This window comes from Microtus oregoni, unplaced genomic scaffold (assembly GCF_018167655.1).
Source record: "Microtus oregoni isolate MIOR12 unplaced genomic scaffold, Mior012 000001F_ref0000356, whole genome shotgun sequence".
Lineage (NCBI taxonomy): Eukaryota > Metazoa > Chordata > Mammalia > Rodentia > Cricetidae > Microtus > Microtus oregoni.
In genome coordinates, this window is record NW_024543060.1 from 15,933,833 (window position 1) to 15,955,753 (window position 21,921).

At 40.6% G+C, this 21,921-nt stretch overlaps 2 protein-coding genes across 6 annotated transcripts in view; one reads left to right on the forward strand and one right to left on the reverse strand.

The window, feature by feature from the left end:
* Positions 1–6,481: 6,481 nt before the first annotated feature.
* Positions 6,482–18,332, reverse strand: Lacc1 (laccase domain containing 1). 5 transcript variants are annotated; one of them, XM_041669697.1, is made up of 7 exons: positions 18,096–18,176; positions 16,521–17,188; positions 15,748–15,926; positions 14,777–14,942; positions 10,408–10,633; positions 9,199–9,359; positions 6,482–6,697 (listed from the first exon to the last, which is right to left on the reverse strand). In XM_041669697.1, the coding sequence occupies exons 2-6, from the start codon at positions 17,080–17,082 to the stop codon at positions 9,200–9,202; spliced, it is 1,293 nt and encodes a 430-aa protein (XP_041525631.1). In that variant the 5' UTR covers positions 17,083–17,188; positions 18,096–18,176; the 3' UTR covers positions 6,482–6,697; position 9,199. The 5 variants fall into 5 exon arrangements, with proteins under 5 accessions (XP_041525631.1, XP_041525620.1, XP_041525607.1 ...); XM_041669686.1 differs by lacking the exons at positions 6,482–6,697; positions 18,096–18,176 and adding exons at positions 7,328–7,530; positions 18,239–18,332; XM_041669673.1 differs by lacking the exon at positions 6,482–6,697 and adding an exon at positions 7,328–7,530.
* A 3,369-nt stretch (positions 18,333–21,701) lies between these two features.
* Ccdc122 (coiled-coil domain containing 122) overlaps positions 21,702–21,921 on the forward strand; it is a 35,860-nt gene continuing 35,640 nt past the window's right edge. Inside the window, exon 1 of the mRNA XM_041677563.1 lies at positions 21,702–21,790. The gene's annotated coding sequence lies outside the window, so the exon portion shown is untranslated. The remainder of the gene's footprint in view (positions 21,791–21,921) is intronic.

The window sequence follows — 21,921 nt, forward strand, 5'->3', positions numbered from 1 at the left end:
TCAAAATAAACGTAACTTGGGGAAAAGTTGTACTGATTCTTATTCCTTCATTAAACAATGGCCTGACACACAGAACAGTGCATGGCCAACAGCAGCTGCCTCGGCCTTGAAACCACAAATAAACTTTAGAAACAGTGACTGTAATGTAAATACACCCTAGCCCAGTATTCCAGTAAATGCATCCGCCAACACACACCATTCATTACTGCAACTAAGTTTTTAAAAATTCTAGTTTACAATGTTTCCAGTGTTTGTATGTATATATTAAGTTGCATTATTTAAAGAGGCCAAATGCCACACTTTGCCACATCAGTATTTCTGCTTTGCATTTAACATGCATACACCCATCAACAGATTGGTGTTTGAGCAGTGATTCTTTAACGTGTCAGACTTCCATATATTGGTGGGATTTTCTAAAAGTTTATGCAAAACTTGAGACAATGGATACATTAAATATAGAAATATAAAATTAGGGCAGTCAAATGAAAGCCAATTTCAAACCCCACTGTGAGATACAATATGGAGTAGCTTATATGTGACTGTCCTTTCGCCACAGCTTCTCAGTGGGCACTTACATTTTCATCATGTGACCAATGCCCTTGAGTTTCTCCCCTGCTACTTACATATAAACACTTGCCTACACTAGTACTTCTGTAGAAGACGGACGTGGTTGGGAGTTCCTGAGGGATTCTATTTGAACGACAATATGCTGTGCCTAGGGGAATACCAATATTTTCATCCCTTTTTGCACATGTACATAAGAGATATTAACACTTTTTCACCTTTATGCTAAGCAACACCAGAGCTATTTGTAAAACGTTGAATACTGTCCCCTAGTGGTATAATACTTTCATTTGTTTTATAAAGCTCGACAACTATATGTGAAGGGTCATGAAAATTTTGGCAATTTGCTAAAATTTTCTTAATGTACAACAATAAAAACGAAATCAAAAATTAAATACACAATGAATCCAAAAGCATATGGAATAAAACATAATTTTAATTGTTTTTGGCATGCTGTGGTCTATAATGCAAAGTATAGCTGCCTAAATTTATAAGCCTCAAACAAAATAATACGCAGTAAAGAATTAGAAAATTATAGTCTTTCTGAAGGTCCGAGACTATTTTTTAATCTTTATGTTTTCATAAAGAACATTATCGTGGATTTGAAATTTCTGTCTTAATGTTCTCTATGTAAGGCCTTTCTTGAATGTGGAGGAATGAATATTTTATTTAAATTTCATGCAGGGCTATGAGATTCACAGAATGTTAAACTATGGGAGTCTGTCCAGCTGTGGCAGTCTCCTTCTGACTGCTACTTTGTGCTGGGCAGAACATCTTGATGGCCACACCACTGTTTTTTACCTAATCCAGCACCTCAACAAAATTTTGACCAAATACGTGAAAAGAATAATCAGAGCAAGTTGAGAATAGAGTTCAAAGAGCTTTGACTAGGCAGAGATCCAGAAAGAGGGTCTGAAGTTGTGAAACACATACTCAAGCCTTACTTCACCACAAGTTATATGATCCCAACCTTTATCTCAACCAGGCTGTTTCTCATTTGAACAGAGGAGTCAATGCCTGATTCATAGATTTTATAGAAAATATACAGATATTGATGTGAAAATCCTTTTTAATCACCAAAAAAGTTCGGACTCTGTGTACATGTGGGACATATATACGGAATTTAAAAATGTGAAATTGGTCACCCCCACCACTGCCTGTAGAATAACTTTTATCAGTTAATCCACGGCTCTCTTTTCAGTTCTCATGTTATTCCTGAAGATTTCTGAGAGCCTTCCACACATATATTGACTGTCTTAAATAATCATACCTTTTAAATGTCTATGATTAAGTTATTCTTACTGCCTTACCTCTCGTTCTTAAAATGCATGTGCTGTGTGCGGGTCCATTCTTGGACCCTCGTACTCTCTCTAACTTTCATCCAGACAACCAACCTGATTCAAGAGACTCAAATTATCATTTCTTCATAGCCAACCGCCAAGCCTAGTTGTCCATCATAAGTGCCAGGCCCAGGTTTTCAATCATTGACCAAATATTTCCACCTGGATGCTAGCAGTCTAGATAAGGTGAAACTTGTTACCCTTTCTCTAACCCCAAACCTCTCCCCACCTTTGGTTGCCACTCTCAGTAGCTGGCTAAGCAAAACCCAGAGTCATCAATAATTTCTCCATTCTTCATATCCCACTTCCACAATCTTGTATGAGCTCTATTGAACCCTCCTCTGAGATTTCTGTCCTCAGATCCATTTGAGTTTCTACAGCCTCCAGTAAGACTGTTATTTCTTTTAGAAAATATTCTAACCGAGCTGGGTGTGGTGGTGCATGCCTTTAATCCCAGTACTCTGGAGGCAAAGGCAGGCATATCTTTGTGAGTTCCAGGCCAGCCTGGTCTACAGAGTGAGTTCCAGGCCAGCCAGGGTAGTGGCAGAGAAACCCTGTCTTGGAAAACAAAATATTCTCACTGTTTCTACTCAGTCTCTCTCTTTTGGTCACTCACTCTGAAACCATCTCATTGAATAGGATGTGGTGCTGTGGGGGAACCCTCTATTGTGATGAACAGGAAGTGAGGTCAGAGACTCGACAGCTCTCTCGGGAGCAGACGCCTGAGAGAGACGCCATGCCCCGCTCCCGGGATGAAGCTTGGACCCAGGATGGACTAGCCTAGAATCTCCCTGGTAAGCGCACCTTGGGGTGCTACACACAGATGATTAGGAATGGGCTAAATTAATATGTGAGAATTAGCCTAGAAGAGAATGGGCCAAGCAGTGATTAAAAGAATATAGTGTCCGTGTAATTATTTCGGGGCATAAGCTAGCCGAGCAGGCGGCCGGGGTGCTGACCTCACTTCCTGTTCCTCCCAGCGTTCTGTTCTGTTTACTCCTCCCACCTATCCTCTAACCAATAAAATGGGCCAGGGCAGTGCCTTTATTAGCCAATGACCTTCCTCCATCAAGTACCCATCTCTTTGTAAAATTATATTTTAACTGTAGAAGCAATTTATCTCAGAGAAAAATTTTAAAACATAAAGGAAATATTTGGAAAGGATGCTAAAACACCAGAGAAGAATCAAGCAGAATTTCAGGGACTGAAAGAAGCAAACAATCAAGTCCAAATCACACCAATAAGCCTCTCTAACAGACAACAGTTACTGGGAGAACAAATTTCAGGGAGGAAAGACTAAGCTGAAACAATGCTACATTTAGACACACAGAACAATTAAAACAACCAGTCATTCCAAAAAGGTACGTTCAATAGATACAAATCAAAGAAGCAATGAAGTAGGAACTGAGATAAAGTCAAAAGTCATAGATAATTTACTCAAGTAACTTATAGAAAAAATTTCTCTAAATTTAAGGAAGTCAACATCTAAACACAAAAGGCCTTTAGAAACCCAAATAGATGTAACCAGAGAAAGTCTCCACAACACACCATAGCCACAATGTCACAACCACAAAGTAAACACTAAAAGCTGAGAGAGAAAAAAATATCCACCTCATATACAAAGGGAAAAGCATCATAATAATATTAAATCATTTATAAGAAACATGAAGCCAGGAATGTATGAAATTATATATTTCAATATCTGGAAGTAAAGAATTGTCAACCAAGTTTTAAACTCATGGAAAATTAAGGCAAGTATTAACAACCAAGCAGTATCACAGAAAAATGTTAAATGAATATTATATATGTAGGAAAAGCAAAGTCTCATAAATAGAACATAGAAAAGAATATATTTCATGAATGATCAAAAAGAGTTGGGGAGGAAGTAATCAGGAATAGCAAAGCAAACCAGAAAACCCCTAATACTAACAGAGAAGACCAGAAATACTAATAATATAACAACCAGAAAATCAAAATCATAGGCAATAACCTCAAGTGCAAATGAGCTCAATTAAACAATAAAAAAATGCAGAATCACTGATGGAATTAATAAAACAAGGTACATCTATTGTCTCCGAGAAACACACTTAATCAGCAAAGATAAAAACAAAACCCAGAAAACAAAACTATTCAAAAGGTGAAAATCCTACCAAGCAATTGGAAGCTGTGTAATACTATGTAACAATTTCTGTATATGATAAGGTAGACCTCAAACCAAATCTAGCTGGAGGGGATAGAAAAGAGCCACTACAAATTAGCAAAGGACCAGCTCCTTGGGAAGATAATAACAACTGGAAACAGTATTCTCTGAAGATTAGTACTACGAATTTCATAAGACAAGAGAGAATGTTGAACACCAAAGACACTCCACTTGGAGCTTGTTTTCTTCTTGGCACAATTTGCCTTTGGGCAAGGAACTGCCCATGCCTCGACCACTGACAAAGTGTACGATGTCTGGACTGGACAAGCACGGAGGACACAAGGAAAAAGACTACCAAACCTTGCCAAGACAGGGTAAAACAGTTTTGAAAATTTTCCTGCCTCTGAATATGGTCTGTCAGTTACTCTAGGCCTTAGCCAAAGTTGGTTGCTTCAACATTGCAAATGAGACTTTGGGTGATTGCTCAGGTAGCTAATTGTCTCTGTCATATATTGCTTATTTTGGAAGCTACTTGATTGCACTTCCTGCCTACTCAAGTAAAATTTTCTCCCTTGCCAGGCCTTCAATGGGGTTGAAGATTAGACAGTCTTAGTTACCTTCCTCTTATGATTTAGTCAAGTCATTTTCAATGCAAGACTTAGACTCTTTAGAATAGAATGTTTATTAAACATTTAGCATGTGTTCCTTGCTTAATATTATTTATGTTGGTTGTAGTCCTAATTTTATACTTAATATCTGTTCCTATTGTATATAGTTTTGTATTGAGTTTGGAACTCCCTTATTTAGACAAAAGGGTTGGGTGATGGGGAATCTCTGTTAGCCAATGATCTTTAAGTGGTGGGACCAAGTGAGGGGCATGGCCTTTTGGGTACCTGGAGAAAAACACTGGGTGGCTCAGCATTTGCGCTCTCTCTCTCTCTCTCTCTCTCTCTCTCTCTCTCTCTCTGGTTTTTGCACTACATAGCTGAGCTTGGACTTTTCGTTCCTGTCTTGTGAGTTTGCCCATTATAATAAAGATCAATATAGTTGGTCTGTCTTGTAGTTAGCCTGGTATTTCTCGATCCTAGATAATTCGACAAATTACATAAAGAAAAAACATTTTACACATCAAAGCGAACTATTAGCAGGAGCACAAACAGCTTACAGAGTAGTGCAGAATGTTTGCCAGCTTGACTTCAGACCGGGGATTAGTACCTAGAACATAAAATCTTTCAAAACTGAACGATAAAACTGCCTGTCAATAAATGAGTTCAGGAAATGAACAGATGGTTCTCAGAAGAACCACAAATGTCCAGACCTATACTGAAAATGCAATCAACAGTTTTAGCCATCATAGACATCAAAATTAAAACTACTTTAAGAGTCTACCAAAGAATAGTCAGAATGGCGGCTACCAAGAGAGAAAATGACAAAGCTGGGGAGATGACTCAGTGGCTTAGAACACTGGCGGCTCCTCCAGACAGTCTGTGATCCATTCCCAACACCCACATGGCAGCGCAAAGCCATCTGTAACTCCAGTCTCAGGGGAGCTGACATCCTCTTCTGGCCTATCTGGTCACTGCACACACACGTGGTGCACAGACATACGTGCAGGCAAAATACCCATACACATAAAAATAAGTAAATAAAATACCAAAAGAAAAATGCTAGCGGATGCCGATGAGGATGTAGGAAAAGCTGGGCCCTTTTCACTGTCAGTAGCAGTGTGAACTGGAACAGCCATTAAATAAATCAGCACGGAGACTTCAGAAAATCAACAGTGGGTGTAGCACAATTAATAAAAATCCAGAGAAAGAAATTGTGGCTCAACCTGAAGGTCAGAAAAGCAAAACAGTCAGCCACTGGCTCTTACCTCTACCTCAGTCCAAAATGGAATCTGAGAGTAAGACTGAGCCTGTCGCCTCCCATCTTATATTCCTCTCTAGGGCTGGGATTAAAGGCGTGTACCACCACTGCCAGGCCTCTATGTCTAGCTAGTGTGGCTACTACGATTAAATGTGTGTGCCACCACTGCCTGGTCTATAAGGCTGATCAGTGCAGCTATTCTACTCTCTGAACTTCAGGCAAGTTTCATTTATTAAAATATAAATGAAATATCACCAAAATTGAGGACATGAAACTGGGAGGGGGACATGTTGGGGAAAGCTGAGAAAGATTTGTAGAGGAAATGAAGGATGGTTATAACCATATTTTACTGTATACATGAATTAAATTCTCAAAAGAATATATTTTATAAATAAAACAGACTAGACCTATGACCCAATTAGTCTACTTCTACGCATATCCCCAAGGCTCTATATCCTGCCATAAAGATATTTAAACATGTACATTCATTGCTATTCTAGCCACAACAGCAAGGAATTGAAATTAGCCTAGATGTTCATCAAGAAATGAATGGGTAACAAAAATACAGTAATACAGTATTTTATTTAACTATAATGAAATTATCAAATTTGAAGGAAAGTAGATGGATATGTGCTGGGGAAACTCCTTCAGCCAATGGCCTTCGAGATGCTGGACCAGGTTGGGCGTGGCCTTGGGTACCAAAAACCACACTTGCTCTCTTTTGGCCACTGGATTCGGTTCCTGTTTCCGGCTCGTGAAGAGGACTGTGATCTGTGAATCTGTCCCCCTAAATAAAGAACCCTTTATTATTCTCAAGTCTGAGCTAATGTGGGACTACTTTATTCACATTCTCCTACAGATCTGGAAATATTATATTGAACAAAATAATCCAGACTCAGAATAACAAACATTGCATATTCTCTCTCATATATGAATCCTAACCATTAATGTTTATGCATACATACACATATACGTATATGTGTGGGTATAAACGTGGATATAGGTGTTGAACCTAGAAAGAGAACACACGGCTGAGCAAGGAAGGGGGTGATAGAACACATTAGACATGAAAGGGGAGGGGCTGTTGGGAGTGGAAGGATGCTCAGAGGGACGAGAAAGAAGGGAAAGGGGAGGATCAGCAAAACCATGATGCTTGAAAATGCCATAATGAAACCTACTCTTGTGTAAGGCAATTCCATATATATATATATATATATATATATATATATATATATATATTTAAAAGGAAGTGTTTATCTCGCCTACTGCATTTGACTCAAATGGAAAAGTTGTCTTTATTTTGATTCACTGTGTTAAGCCTCATCCCTATAAAAAAAAAAGTTGGCATCCAACAAATACTGAACTGAACAGACCTGGTATTGATTTACAGATAAATACACAGAAATAACTTGAGGGATAACATCACATTGATTCTTTTATTAGTTATCATAAGAATTAAACTAAGATCATCTTGTTGTGGGTCACAGGGAAAATATACCCTAAAGGTGAATTATGTTTTGTAACTCTCTTGGTTTTATATGAATCAAAAAGCTAAAATTTTCTTTTGCAAGCAGTGTGGAAGGATGCAGGAAACGGTGATGCAAAATTTCAGTCAAGAACCTGTAAAACACACAGAAATCAAACATGAACTCCTAACTAACACTCTTAGAACATCGAGGTAGGAATCATAAAGTACATTAAAAACTAAAGTCATTGTAAAGAGTGAAGAATATACAAATGACTCAGTGGGTAAGGGCTCTGGCCATCAACCTTAATAAGCTCAGTTCGATCTCTGGAAGCCTATGGCGGTAGACAAGAGGAGACTACTGAAAGTTGTCCTCAGCCTCCATACCTAGTGGCTGTATAAGTTTACACTCCCGCCAGCGAGAGGAGTGCCCCCTTGCTCCATATCCTTGCCAGCATGAGCTGTCACTTGTATTATTGCTCTTAGCCATTCTGATAGGTGTAATATGGAATCTCAAGGTGGTTCTGATTTGCATTTCCATGATGACTAAAGATGTTGAACATTTCTTTAAATGTTTCCCCGCCATTTGAGTTTCCTCTAGTTAGAAATGGTTTAGATCTGTACACATTTTTTAAATTGTGTTATTTGGTGTTTTGAAATCGAATTTCTTGAGTTCTTGATACATTTTGGATATTATCCCTCTATTGGATGTGGAGTTGGTGGAAAGTTTTTCCCACTCTGTAGGCTGCTGCGTTGTCCAGATGACAGCCTCCTTTGCCATGCAGAAGCTTTTCAGTTTCGTGAGGGCACATTTATGGTTGCTCTTAGTGCCTTAGTGTTTTGTTCAGGAAGTCTTTTCCTGTGCCGATGAGTTCAAGTCCATTTCTTGTCTTTCTCTTCTATTAGGCTCAGTGTATGTGGTTTTATGTTGAGGGCTCTGATCCATTTGCAGTTAATTTTTGTGTAGGATGATAAGTACGGATCTATGTTGATTCTTCTACATGCAGTCATCCAGTGTGACCGTCAGCATTTGTTGAAGAGGTTGCTCCTTTTCCACCGTGTATTTATGGCCTTTTTATAAAAAAAATTAGATGTTCATAAGTGTGTGGATTTATGTTTGGGTCTTCAATTCTATTCCATTGATCAATTTGTCTGTTTTTATGCAGACACCAAGCTGTTTTTTTTTTTTTTTATCACTGTAGCTTTGTAGCACATCTTGAAATCCAGGATGATGATAGCTCCAACAGTATTTTATTATTCAGGATTATTTTAGCTATGTTGGTTTTTTTCCTTTTATGTGTGTGTGTATTTCCATATGGAGCTAAAATTTGTCCTTTCAACATCCGTGTGAAAATTTGTGTTGGAATTTTTGTAGGGATCATATTCAATCTGTAGACTGATTTTGGAAGTGTGGCCATTTTTACAATATTAATCTATTTTTCATAAAACAAAAATAATGAAAGATATCAAGATGTTATAATAAGACATGCATTGGTCAAGTTCACATCAGAGATAAAGACTTCTTATACAGTTTTTTTAAAAAGAAGATTAAACTACTTTAAAACTTTAACATAAGCCTACCTAATTATTCTTAATTAACTAGAAAAAGAAATGAATAGTCTTCATCATAGAATGTGTTCCCAAAACTTTTCTATACCATTTTGCCACTTAAAAATCAAAACTTGATTATCTTTATAGGGAACAAGGAATACTTTTTCAATGAAGGCAGGGAAAGGCTGGAGGGAGGAGGAGAGGGAGGGTGATTGAGTGGGGAGGGGACATGGAAAGAGACTAAAGAGAGATGGCCAGAGGAGGCTGTGTACCTCATTCTCTGATGGATATGAAGCCAATCTGTGTACCGAAGTTAAGCCCATCTCGAACATGGGAGAAAAACTTATCAGGATGGCAGGATGTGCAGAGATCAAGATCTCCCTTCTGGTCATGAATATGCTGTGGAAGAATTCCTCCCCGTTCTAGAAGAATCCTTAGAACAAAGATATATCAAGAGACAGAAGAGTTTATGTTACTGATAGTGAGAGCAACGTGGAAAGGGCATGTTTACTTGGGTGGACCCATTCCAGGAAAGACCTCTGCATGATGGAAGCTGCTGTTTACTCTGCAGCAGGGCTAGTCAGGAAATGGTAGATTTTATCAGCAAAGCTCAAATAGGAGCTGTGCGGTGATCCACACTGCCCTGCAGACGTGTGCTGGCTCTGGGGGTCAGAAGCTTGTTTGGGAGGAAGGGCACTTGTGTACAAAACTCCTTTGGTTCAGATAGGGCCTACTTTTAATCATCTGATCTTCACGTTTCCCCACACACACACATACTAGACTCTTCACAGAAAACTTTGTTCATAAATGCTGTGATATAAAATAGGAATAAAATTAGTGTCACTCATTCACAAGCTGCATTTAAGAATCAATTCGGATTGACTGAATCCTTTCTACTCATGTGTTAAATGAGGCGGGGCGGGGTCTGGGTACGGCTTTGCTGACTGGAATAGAAACACTATTCAAATCAGACATCGGTTTCCTTTCTTAGAAATGACAATGTCCAACAGAGATTAGGAAGCACAGTCTTATATTCAAAACTCACAGGACCGCAAGTGCTACATATTGATATTATCTAATGTTTTACAAGAAATGTTTTCTAACTAATTAGACAATAAGAATACTTTCAAAATATCAACTTTCTTATGGTTTCTATTTCTTAGGAGAACTGACCTAAGCAACAGCTGTGAAGTAAAGTCCGTATCGGCTATTTTATACAAGGTTTAAGCAGTTTTCCGTAGAGATCAATTTGCAATTTACTTCAAAATTCTAACAGTCATGAAATCATCTGTGATATAAACTGTGTGAGAATAGACGCCTTATTTAAAGTGGGTTTTTCCATATGTGTGTATGTTAAGCGCCTCAAATATTTGCTACCTGGATTGTTGTGGGGAGTTATTTACTGTTCTCTAAAGTAATGGTCATCTCAGAAACGATAAGCAGTAACCAGGCTTCTGGCACCGCATCGAAATCACACACACCTGGTAGCTTTTCGGATGTCAACATAGGGATTCAGTGAGTCGAACCGTCGCACACACGAGGGATGAAGATCGTGAAATGAGGTTGCCTGTTCTCTGGGGAGAGCGAAGCAGCAGGGGCCTACTGAAGGCCCCAGAACAACACGGATGTCTTCCGGGTTACAGCCGTACTCTGCGGTCATAGCGTTCACAGTAGCCATAGCTACGCCCAGCAAAGTACCTTTCCAGCCTGGTAAATGGGAGGAAAAGAAGACAGGAGAAGTTAAAAATGTGGATTCCCAACAACAGCTGTGGTTTGTGTATTCAAAGTGTGTATCATAGATGAACCCCAAAGTAACGGTTCCAATACAGTACCATCATTAACACTAGGTGCACGGTACAAAGAACACGACAGAACCGGCAATTAGAGGGAGTCTCTTTTGCAAACTGGTATTGATGTTTAGTCTCCATAGGAACAATGTCCTTTCAGTCTTTCTCCCCTCTCTTTTCTACTTCCAGGGGAATGAAACACAGAACACATAACAGGTAAGTCACTTAATGTGTCCAACTCAGTATTAACATTGGCAGCGTTCAATTTACACATTTCCCTCAACTTGCACGTTTGAAACTATATTCTCAAATAATAACTTGTCATTTCTCTATTCCTATAAATTTTTGTTTATGAATTTTAATTACTCTGTGTATGTTACGTGAAGAGCATCATATTGGGTTTGTCTGTGACTGGCTGATGGAATCAATGTCTAGAAGGTTCATCCATGTTGCAGCACGTATCCGAATCTATGGCCATTTAAAGACAGAATATCATGTCATTGTACCATACCACGTCGCGTTTTCCTACTTACTCTCTTGTCACTGAAGACTTGGGCTGTCTCTGCCTCATGGATCTTACGGATCAGGATGCTATACCTGTAGATGTGAGTTCTTCTGGACCTAGGTCCGGAGTCAGGATTCTAGGTCATGTGGCAATTCTATATTAAACTTTTGAAGGACTCGCCATAGCATTTTTTTTTTAACTTGAAGTAGGGTTTCACTATGTAGCTGAAATCCACTATGTAGACCAGGCTGGCCTCAGGCTCAGAGATCTGCCTGCCTCTGCCTCCTAAGTGCTGGTGTCAAGTGCCACCATATGCAGAAGACTATTTCTGTTAGGGAATTTTTACATCTTTCATACTCATCATTCCTCGAGACTTGCTTTATGTCTTAAGTAGTAGTCACTCTGACGGATGCATGTTGAAATTATGGGTTTGACTTACATTTCTTTAATTATGAATGATGTTGATTAGCTTTTCTTTTCTTATGCTCCTTAGCTATTTGCAACCATTTTTAGGGAAAAATTCCTTTCCTTAATATCCGATCCTCCTACCCCTACCTCCTGAGTGCTGGGATTAGAGATGTGAGCCACCATACCTGGTTTGTATGATGCTATTGAACAGACAATGTCATCTATGCCACGTAAGCTCTCTGCCAACACAATTACATCCCCAGTCCCTTTACCCATTCTTCAACCCAGCTGTTTTGACTCTAGGATTGCAGGTGTTGTTTTAGTAATTAACCCCTTACTAAACATAATGGGCTTCCTTTCTACGCCATTCCTTTCATGCAGAAGCATTTTAAATTTTAATGAGGTTCAATTTACCTGTCTTTAAATTTTTTTTCTTTCCTGCTTGGTTTTCATTTTCCTAAGAGTTTTATAATTTTGCCTCTTAAAATTTAGGTCACTGATCCATTCTGTTCTTATCTTTTACTATTGTTATGGTAAGGGCCAGAATCATTCTTTTGCTTCTGGGTGTCTGTCTTCCCCAGCTCCACTGGTTGAAGATTAGCTATCATTCTTTCCCCATTGAATAACCAATTTGGCATCTTTGGTAAAAAGCTCTTTTTTTTTTTTTTTTTTTTTGATTTTCGAGACAGGGTTTCTCCCCGTAGCTTTTTGGTTCCTGTCCTGGAACTAGCTCTTGTAGAAGACCAGGCTGGCCTCAAACTCCAAGAGATCCGCCTGCCTCTGCCTCCTGAGTGCTGGGATTAAAGGCGTGCGTCACCACTGCCTGGCTGGTAAAAAGCTCTTAACCGTAGTTCATGGCTTATCTGTCACTTGTAGGCTCTCTATTCTATTTTGTTGGTTTATCTATTATTTTTAATACTAGTGTTACATTATTTTTGATACTATAGCTTTGAAATGAGTTCTAAAATTAGAAACTGCAAAATGTCCAAATTTGATCTTTTACAAGATTGTTGTGACTATCCAAAGCCCCCCCCCCTTTTTTCCTGTAAAAAATGCAATTAGGGATTTGTTAGGATTGTACCAGATCTGTAGATGATTTGGGGTAATGTTTATATCTTAACAATCATTGTCTTCACTTTATGGACATGGGACTTCTAATTATCTCCTGTTTCTTTAGCTTCTCTTAGTAACGCTGTGGAGTCTGGCCATCTCTCCGCTTTTCACACTGAAGTTCATCTTTGCAGCTGACAGTCTTCTCACAGATTTTTCTACTAGCTCTTTCTTTTCTTTGGATTTCATGTTGAGTTCTAAGACTAAGCCACTTTCTTCATTCCTGCTTCCATTTAGTTTCCTAAAATAAAACCTAAGAGAATTACATTTTTTTCCTTCATTCGGATGCAAATTCAGTTGACTTAGGTGGACAATAAGGAGTCCCCCTGCTCTCTTTTCTCACTACTCCATACACCTGTCCTTCTTAAACTAAACACTTGGGTAAAGAGCTCATTTCTTCTTTTCAGCTAAAAGGAAGACATGGTGGAAGTAATAAATATTTAAATAATAGGTCCAGTGTCCATTGGTAAGTCATTGAATACGTAATTGTAGAAAGAGGACCGGAAGAGCCTAGCAGGCTTTTAATGCCAGCACTTAGGGAGACAGAGACAAGAAGATCTCTATAAGTTCAAGGACAGCCTGGTCTACAGAGCAAGTTCCAGGACAGCCAAAGAAATACAGAGAAACCTTGTTTTAAAAAACCAAAAAAAAAAAAAAAAGAAGAAGAAGAAGAAGACTAGAATGAAATAGGTTGGTCTCAATGATAAAAACAGGGGAGAAGCTTTTTGGTAGAAAAGACTTTAAGAAAAACATATTGAATTTATAACATCACGATTCTGAAATACCTTTGGAAATGTAGGCAGTAATTTTCAGAAGAAAACAACTTAGTACAGATATTTTGATTACTGTCAAGACTTTTCTACACACACAAGGATACCCTTTCTTCCTCAGGAACTTTCCTTTATCTTCTCACCACCGGAAACATATTCACATAGACATAGCTAGTTTAGGATATTTTTATTAAATTAGTCCCTCAGATGGAGTTTAGACTAGCTGATCCCGGTGAGTATATAATGTATTCCACTGTATTGTAGTTCATGGCTTATTTAGCAATGATTTTTAAGTTCACATGTATAGCTTCATTTTGACTAAATCTTGGATATTTTCAGAATAAGTGTTTCAAACCTAAGAAATACTCTTCCCTTTGAGTGTAGGTTCAAATTTGAAGCTACTTTTGACAAGGTCATACAGTGAACTTGACCCCTCATCCAATTCTGTTACCTTAGCTTGTCAAAAGCAAATGGTGACCCTTGATTCTGTATTGTCTAAAAAGCAAAAGAGTCATATATCTATAAGTAAGATAAAACTCAAAAGATTGTGTCTCATTTTACATAGGGTAATAAACACAGAATAAATATTATTTTTCATTTTTTTCAGAAAGTAATTCCGTAAGTTTGACAAAACATCGCCTTTGAAGATGCTGTTTTAATTCTCTTCTGGTGACAGTCTCGGTTTAGTGAAAGTAACTAAACTAAAAGTGTCTTTCCACTCACGGGCATAGACAAACATGGCTTGTTTCTTTTGTTTTAAAGCTTACTGCTTTTCTCCTGCTGTTTATGCTGTGAACTGCATCCAGTGTGCCTCACATCCCCGCTCCCTGGTACTCAGACTCTATGGGTTCTCAGCCAGAGGCAGCCACACCCTACAGTGTTTTGAAAAGCACGAAGGATTATCTTTGGTTATTACAAAGACTGTGATTATTATGCACATTAAAAAAGTTCAAGGACTAAAGATAATTCAGTCTATACTGCAGGGTTATCTTACCCTATATGTTAATAGCGTATACTTGCTTAGAAATACTGACAGGCTTAAAACCTACGGACTCCCGAATACCACTAGGTACCACCTACTTCACAAATTCTACTCTGATTCATCTAATTTGCTTGTTGACTCCTTATATCTGTTTCCATAGTGAGAGTACACAGGCCTCATCCTATCACAAAGCAATACAATTAACAGCTTTCTATGCCCATCAGGAAAGAAATTACAAAATACAGTGCAAACGAACAAACTCTTAAATGATTTATTAAACACACCTACCAGAGTGAGCAACCCCACACGCCTTTTTCACAGGATCTGCGAAGACTATAGTAATGCAGTCGGCACCGAGAGCTGTGATTGTGACTCCGCTCTGGTTTGTGACTATCCCGTCATAGGATTCAGGCTCCTTCTTCCCCATGACCCACACGTCATTGGCGTGATCCGTCTAGTAGAGAACACAGGGCAAAAACGTTTTGAAAACAAAACTTCTTAGATGTGGGCTTTTCTAAAAGCACTGATGTGGGTACCACATTAGGTAATCATGCTATTATTATAGCATGCCATTATTATAATGTATAGATTATCCAATTCTATACATAATAAAATACCAACTATAACATCTCTACAGATGTTGCTCTTAGGAAAGCTGACTCGGAAGTCATGCAAATCCCCCACCTCCCCAGAGATGAGTAAATCTTTATTTTGAGTACTTCTCACAAAAGGCAAGTTTCACTTTCTTGCTAGAAAGTGAAAGTACCAAATCAGTGATTCCCTCCCCCCCTTTTCTTAGACTCAAGTAAATCTAGAATTCTTGAACAGATTTTTCTCCTCACTTAGACCCTAGTTCTGCCGGGTCTTCACACAAAAAGTAAAGACCCAAACCATTTCCTGATTATTCGCGGACTTTCTTCTGTACTGATAGACCCAAAGGTTTTCCTGATCATCCGGGGACTTTCTTCTGTATTGATAGAGCAGTAGTGGTTGGATACTCACTGAAAAGTAATATTACATCTAGAACTGTGGCGTTCTAGATGAGATCCATACATACGCACATGCCCGAGAGCACAGACACATATGAATATTTGATCTTTAGGCTATAACATATAAAGCAGAGAAAAATAATCACAGCATTATCCTAAACTGTTAGATGAAGTTCCAGAAGCAAAAATTACACAACTTAATAGTTATATAGTTATTGACAGTGAGAATGCCAATATTTTGGAAAACCAAAATATATAACAAAAATTTACCTTTATTCGGTAAAACTTCTCTGCATTAAATCCTGCAGCATCCGCCAACCTACGAAGATTTTCTTGAACAACTACTTTGGGATCTCTCCGTTTGCAGCTACTGAAAAGATTGAGGGAGCTAAGGGTTGGGATGTAGGATATGCCACCTGTCCTTGTCGTAAATCCATGGATGAAGGTATCTGTTGATGATAAGTGACAGAGTAAAAAGGTGTCCTACAGAGACAAGGGAACACACAGAAGACAGAGTCTCGGCCAGACCCTCCCGGATCACTGCAGTCTGCAATTGTTTGTGTGCTTTCTAGTTCTGGCAGCACTCTGCACCCCCGTGCACTGGTACACACGGCTGTCACCCTGTGTGACTGCTCACGAGAAAAACTTCTTATCCAAGGAAGATTGATTTTTTTTTTTCTGAAATTTTACCCTCTGCCCAAATGCCCAAAGGGTTGAAGTGTCAGCATTTCTACATACAAGATCTTCCAGGACAACAACAACAGCAACAACAACAAAAATGATCTTGCTTTGCTTTGTTTTTTCTTTTTTAAGGAGGATTGGGACATTTGCCTTAAAGAGGAATTGACAGGGAACCAATTTGCTTATTTGAGGTGACTCTGATGAAGTCATCTCTTGATGCCATTGACCCACAAGGTCATAAAACCCCCATGTTGCAAAAGATGTGCAATTCACAAGCGTGAACAGAAACAGGAAAAAAGGAAGTGAGACACGTCCGAAGAAAGTCTGGATTTTCACAAGTGACAAAAGAGTGTGTAGGGTACCTGGGATCAACGGAGATGTGATAATAGTTAAGTCCCCTTTCAGGGTCGGCAGGCTTCTCAAGTACGCTTCTATTTCACTTTGGATTTCCTCTAGTTGATGAGCTGTGGGTACGTTTATTTCAGTGGACAGTTTCAACAGGCTCTCTCCCCAAGCTCCCTGTAAATCTTCAAATTCAAAATCATAGACTTCAGTGAAGAGCTGATCGATAAAAGCCTTCACAAACGTTTTCCTGTGCTCGGGTACAATCACCTTAATGTGGCTCAGATTTTTTTCATCAATTTTTTGTTTAATTGTATACAGAGAGGCTGCCATACTGGAATTGCTAATAATCTCAAAATCTCTCGTGAGAAGTGGAAATCCATTTCCTGCTTCCATGTCAGAAAGACCGTTTTCATGGTCCCTTTCTTTGGTGACACTACCACCACACATTATGCAAAGGAGCTTGGCCTTGGGGGCATGGTGGTGGTGGATACCGTTCAATGTCTTCAGTAATGTCTGATGGCAGATTTTCTGTGAGTTCAATTTTAAACCGAAGAGATCAATCACGACGGCTTCTGCCATCCTTAATGCACTTTCCTCAAAGACTTTTGTGTCAAATCAGCCGTAAAGAGAAATGGTCACAGGTAGCAATCAACTGTGCCAGTCTTCTTACAGACACAGCATCAATCTGTGGGGGCCAGAAGGGAAGTAATTGTGTTAACACAAAAAGCAGCCCAAATAAACCCAGAGCCCAGGTCGGAAAAGAGAGCAAGTCACGCTTTAAAATTATACGATGCCAATCTATCTGCTACTATACCATTATTCCCGTCATGCTTATCAGATTAGGTCATATCTCATATGTCATGCTTATCAGATTAGATCATATCTCATATGAAATAATAAGGCCTCACCTTTAGCATGTTGAGCAGCATCACCATATTTCTTTCTTTCTCTCTCTCCCCCCTCCTCTCTCTCCCTCTCCCCCTCTCCCCCTCTCCCCCTCTCCCTCTCCCTCCCTCCATCCCCCCTCCCAACCCCTCATTTTGGTTTGTGGTTTTTCGATACAGGGTTTCTTAGTGTACCTCTGGCTGTCCTGGAACTCGCTCTGTAGACCAGGCTGGCCTCGAACTCACAGAGAGCCACCTGCATCTGCCTCCCAAAGTTCTGGGATTAAAGGTGTATGCCACCACCACAAATCTCATTTTTTAAGATAGAATCTGAGCGATAGGATAGGCTTTCCCCAGCATTTACACAGCACTCCATGCTTGGGATGATCGCGAAAACCACTGCCATTTGGATCAGGGGCCATTCCTGCCCACTTGCTAATACTTGTCCCCTTGTCCTTCCAGTCCTCCCAAGTCCCATTGGAGCGCCCCTCTGGTGACCCCTTACCCCTGAATTCCTGGCGATCCCTACCGCTACTGATCCCTCACTCCCGAGACCACCCAGGCTCACCCTGACCCCCGCGCCCCAGGGCACAGCCGCTGTCATTCATACTTTCCGCCAGCTGTGCAGGGCGACCTGGGGGACAACACACAGAGCCTGTTCCGTCCGCGGGGGTTCGCCCTGCGTCCCGGACCTGCTGGCACACTCACCGCGGTGTCCCTTCCCGCTCTCCCCCTCGGCGGTCGCGGGCTGGGGCGTCCTTTTGGACCCGGAGTCGCCCGCCCTCTGTCCCTCCCCTCCCGCCCCACCGCGTTCGTCCCGGCCTCCAGGCGGCCTGGGCGGCCGCGCTCACCGGCTGTTCCCGCCACGGCCGCGGGGCGGCGCCCGGGAGTCGCCTGCAGGAGCCCCTGGCGGGGGATTCCCGCGCCGCCGCCCAGCAGTTCCGGGTCAGCGGTCGCCGGCCCAGTAGCCCGCCGAGGGCCTGGGGGAGGCCGCCTGAGGCGGGGGCGCCGCGGCGGCGAGGCGAGCAGGGCCGCGGGTGGGCGCGTTCCGGGAGGCGAGCAGAACGGAAGGAGCGTCCTTCCTCCCGGGCCCCCGGGGACTGCAGGAGGAGCTGCTGACCCAGCAGTGTGGTCAGCCTGTCACGTTAGCTCTTAGCGCCCTCCAGTCCTGGGCTCAAGTAAGGGGACCCGGAGACTTTGGTCGGGAACATTTTACTTTTTTGTTGTTGTTGTTATTTAGTTTTTTAGTTTCCAGAAACAAGTGAGTCGATTCTCATTCCCCCATCCCTTTCTGCTTATTCTGTGTTTTCGTTGGGGATCAGCATCCTTGACTGCCCCCTCTTTTGTGTTGACCACATCGAGTTCTCATTAGGCTCCTTAAAAAAAAAAAATACGCCCCTAATAGGACAGAATGCATTCATTCTTTGAGTAATAATAAGATCAAAATCAAGTATCCTTTATCCTCCAAGGGTTTAATGTCATCTATTTTAAAACTGTGATATGGAAGTCAAGTACCGTTGTAAATGGAATTATAGCCAACTTTCAACATAGATAAGGATGTAAGAGAAAGCATATTTTCTGTAGACTGGGCTAAGGAGGAAGGAGAGGGTCCTTTGTCTTCCTTGGTGAGCCTGTGAATACTGACGGTGTCTTTCCTGAATGAGAAGACTCTAGGGTATTTGGGAGTTGAGAAGAGTCTTGCAAGTGTGCACCAACCTCGACTTGACTAGAGAGCGAGGTAACCAGCACACATAGGACCCACTCCAGCATATGTGACCACTTGAGAGGGGGCAGGGTTCGTATCTGATTTTCACTGGACACTTAGGAAGTCTGAGTGATAGATGATACACATCAGGTCAGACATACTTGCCTTGGCCTGAACTTGTTTCCTGTCAAGCAAAATGAAATCCATAAAGAAATTATTTACAAAACAGATACAGGGCCTTTCCCCTGTTCTCATGCACAGTGCTTAGAGTTCCGATTCTTTCGGGCGGTCACAAACAGAACTCTGAAAATAGTGAAGTTGTTAGGGAAGTTGTTAGATTCTATTTGCATGCCCTTTCCTTCACCATCTGGTCTGTCTGAGCCCCGTTTGCTCAACCCTCTCACGCCTGCCTCATACCACTCCAGAGCTTCTCAATCCCGGTTGCACATCTGAACAAGTAGAACTTAAAAAAATATATTCATGCAGGTAGCCCACACCCCAGTTGCTTATTGAATCAGAGTCTATAGGAGTCAGGCCTGGGCATGCTTTGTTCTGCTTTTTTGTTTTCATCTTGAAGATGATTCAGATGCATAATTCATTTTGAAAAAAAAATAATAAGAAGAACTGCCTTATTCTCAAGCCATTCAAGTAAAAGTTGTTCCTTCCTGGGCCCCACGACTGCATTCTTTACTTTTGCTGTTTGTTGTACTTTGAACACTCTTTTGTGAGCGTGACTGCTCCCAGTTGCTCAATACCTTTCAAGCTTAACCATAACCTTCCTGGAGGCCTGGTTGTCTTACTACATGGAATAGCTTCCTTAGGATTGGCATATACGAGAAGCCTTCTCCTAGCTACAGGCTGAACTCATAGCCAGTCCATTGACACGGCTGGTTAAACACTGAACTGTACACTTCGCAAGAATGGAAGTTAGGGTATGTAGGTTATACCTGCGTAAAGCTCTCCCAAAGAAAGCAAAGCTAAGCCAGAAAATTGTGGGCAAGTGTAGCATACTATTGTAAACGTATTTTAGTCTGGCGGAATGCTCACCTGTCAATCAACTGAGAAAGTCCTTTTGCACATACACAGCTTAATTTTCTGCATTGTGTCTCTTGCACAAAGCATAAAGCTACCCCTAAATAGGAAGGATTCCTGAGCATTCTGTTTCTTTAAGAGGAAAATAATTTAAAGGCGCTCTTGGAGCAATCTGGACACAAACTTGTTCTTTTATAGTTATTGCACACCTGTTACTGTATCTATTGAAATTATTAGACATGGATTTCAGAGAAACACAAACTTTATTTCTATACTATATAATTGGTTTGCATAATATTGAATGAAGTTATGAAAGCACAAAATCAAGTACAGCTGGCACGAACAGGTTTGAGAACAAACATGGTTTATGGCATGGTTGGGTAGTTCAGCTGGCAGACTGACCCACCTGAGAGGCCTTTCCTAACCATGAGCATGCAGCAGTTACAGGAGTTAACTACCTAGCATTTACAAAGGAGGTGGAAGAGTGAGTTGATTAGAAGCCCAGTGTAGATAGGCTGAGAGCACCCCGTCTTTATTTTAATTATTTGACTGTATCATAGAAACAGCATTAGGGGGCCTTGATGATTCAGGAAAACCCTTGGGAAGTCCATATATATCATACTATATCATAAATTTTGTAAGATGAGTAGAAATTTTAAGAGCTGTGACCAATTTTTAAATTTTTGTATGACCTTTATTTATTTTGTGAGTGTGTGTGTGTGTGTGTGTGTGTGTGTGAGAGAGAGAGAGAGAGAGAGAGAGAGAGAGAGAGAGAGAGAGAAAACGCTCATGCACGTGAGGTCAGGTAACAGTTTGAATCAGTTCTCTTCCTCCACTGTGTGAACCTCAGGGATTGGACGCTGGCTATCCAGGTTGCCTGAAAGCCTCTTTACCCCCAACCGTCTCACTGGCCTAGACAGTTGTTTCTAAGCCTTGTGAATTAAAGTTTATGGATCTTTACAGACTAGGCCTTGTAGCCAATGCAAATTTCCTTGTTAATAGCCCCTGTTAATGTGCTGGGGCTGCCAAAATGAATTACCCCAAACTGGACGACTTAACAAAAATTCTTTCTCTATCAGTTATAGAGGCCAAAGAATAAACTAAAGGGTTGCCACGATCTCGCATCATTTGAGGGTTTTTGTCCTTTCATCTTTTTTATTGAAAAAAAATTTTCATATGACGCATTCTGAACATACTTCTCTCTCCTCGTAAGTCCTCCCAGATCCTCCTCTCCACCCAGCTCCACATCCCTTCTTTCTCTCTTAAACAAAACACAAAACTGAACAAACAAAACCTCAAGAAACATACACACAACCCACAGAAACAGAAAATTGAAAACTAAAGCATACAAGCAAAAGACCAGTGAGACAAAATAAAAAATAAAATTCCAAACAAAGCTATATGAGATCAAAGTCCACAAAAAAAAAAAAAAATAGCGTTGAGTTTATTTAGTATTGACATCTACCACCAGGCATGGAACCTATCCTCCTGCAGTGTGGCTTAAGTGCCCAGTGAAACTCCATTGGAGAAGACTAACTTTTCCTTTGCAAACAGGTACCAACTGGAGATAGTTCTTGGTTCAATGTGGAATCCCAGGTGAACTTCCCCCTCAGTGCTGCAACCCCAGCTGGCTCGAAGCTGCGCAGGCCTTGTGCACGCTGTCACAGTGAGTCTATATAGGCCTCGGTCCTGTTGTGTCTGAAAGCTCTTGTTTCTTTGGTGTCATCCCTTTACCCTGGCTCTTACAATCTTTCTGCGTCCTCTTCATCATAGGTCTCTGAGCACTGAGCACTGTTT

What these genes read in the sequence shown, in the direction of transcription:
- Lacc1 (XM_041669697.1), bottom strand. Translation starts at nt 17,082, where the DNA reads ATGGCAGAAGCCGTCGTGATTGATCTCTTCGGTTTAAAATTGAACTCA. An exon ending in CACATCTCCGTTGATCCCAG is followed by an intron (nt 15,927 to 16,520) that starts GTACCCTACACA and finishes TATCATCAACAG; the next exon opens with ATACCTTCATCCATGGATTT. An exon ending in AGAAGTTTTACCGAATAAAG is followed by an intron (nt 14,943 to 15,747) that starts GTAAATTTTTGT and finishes GTTCTCTACTAG; the next exon opens with ACGGATCACGCCAATGACGT.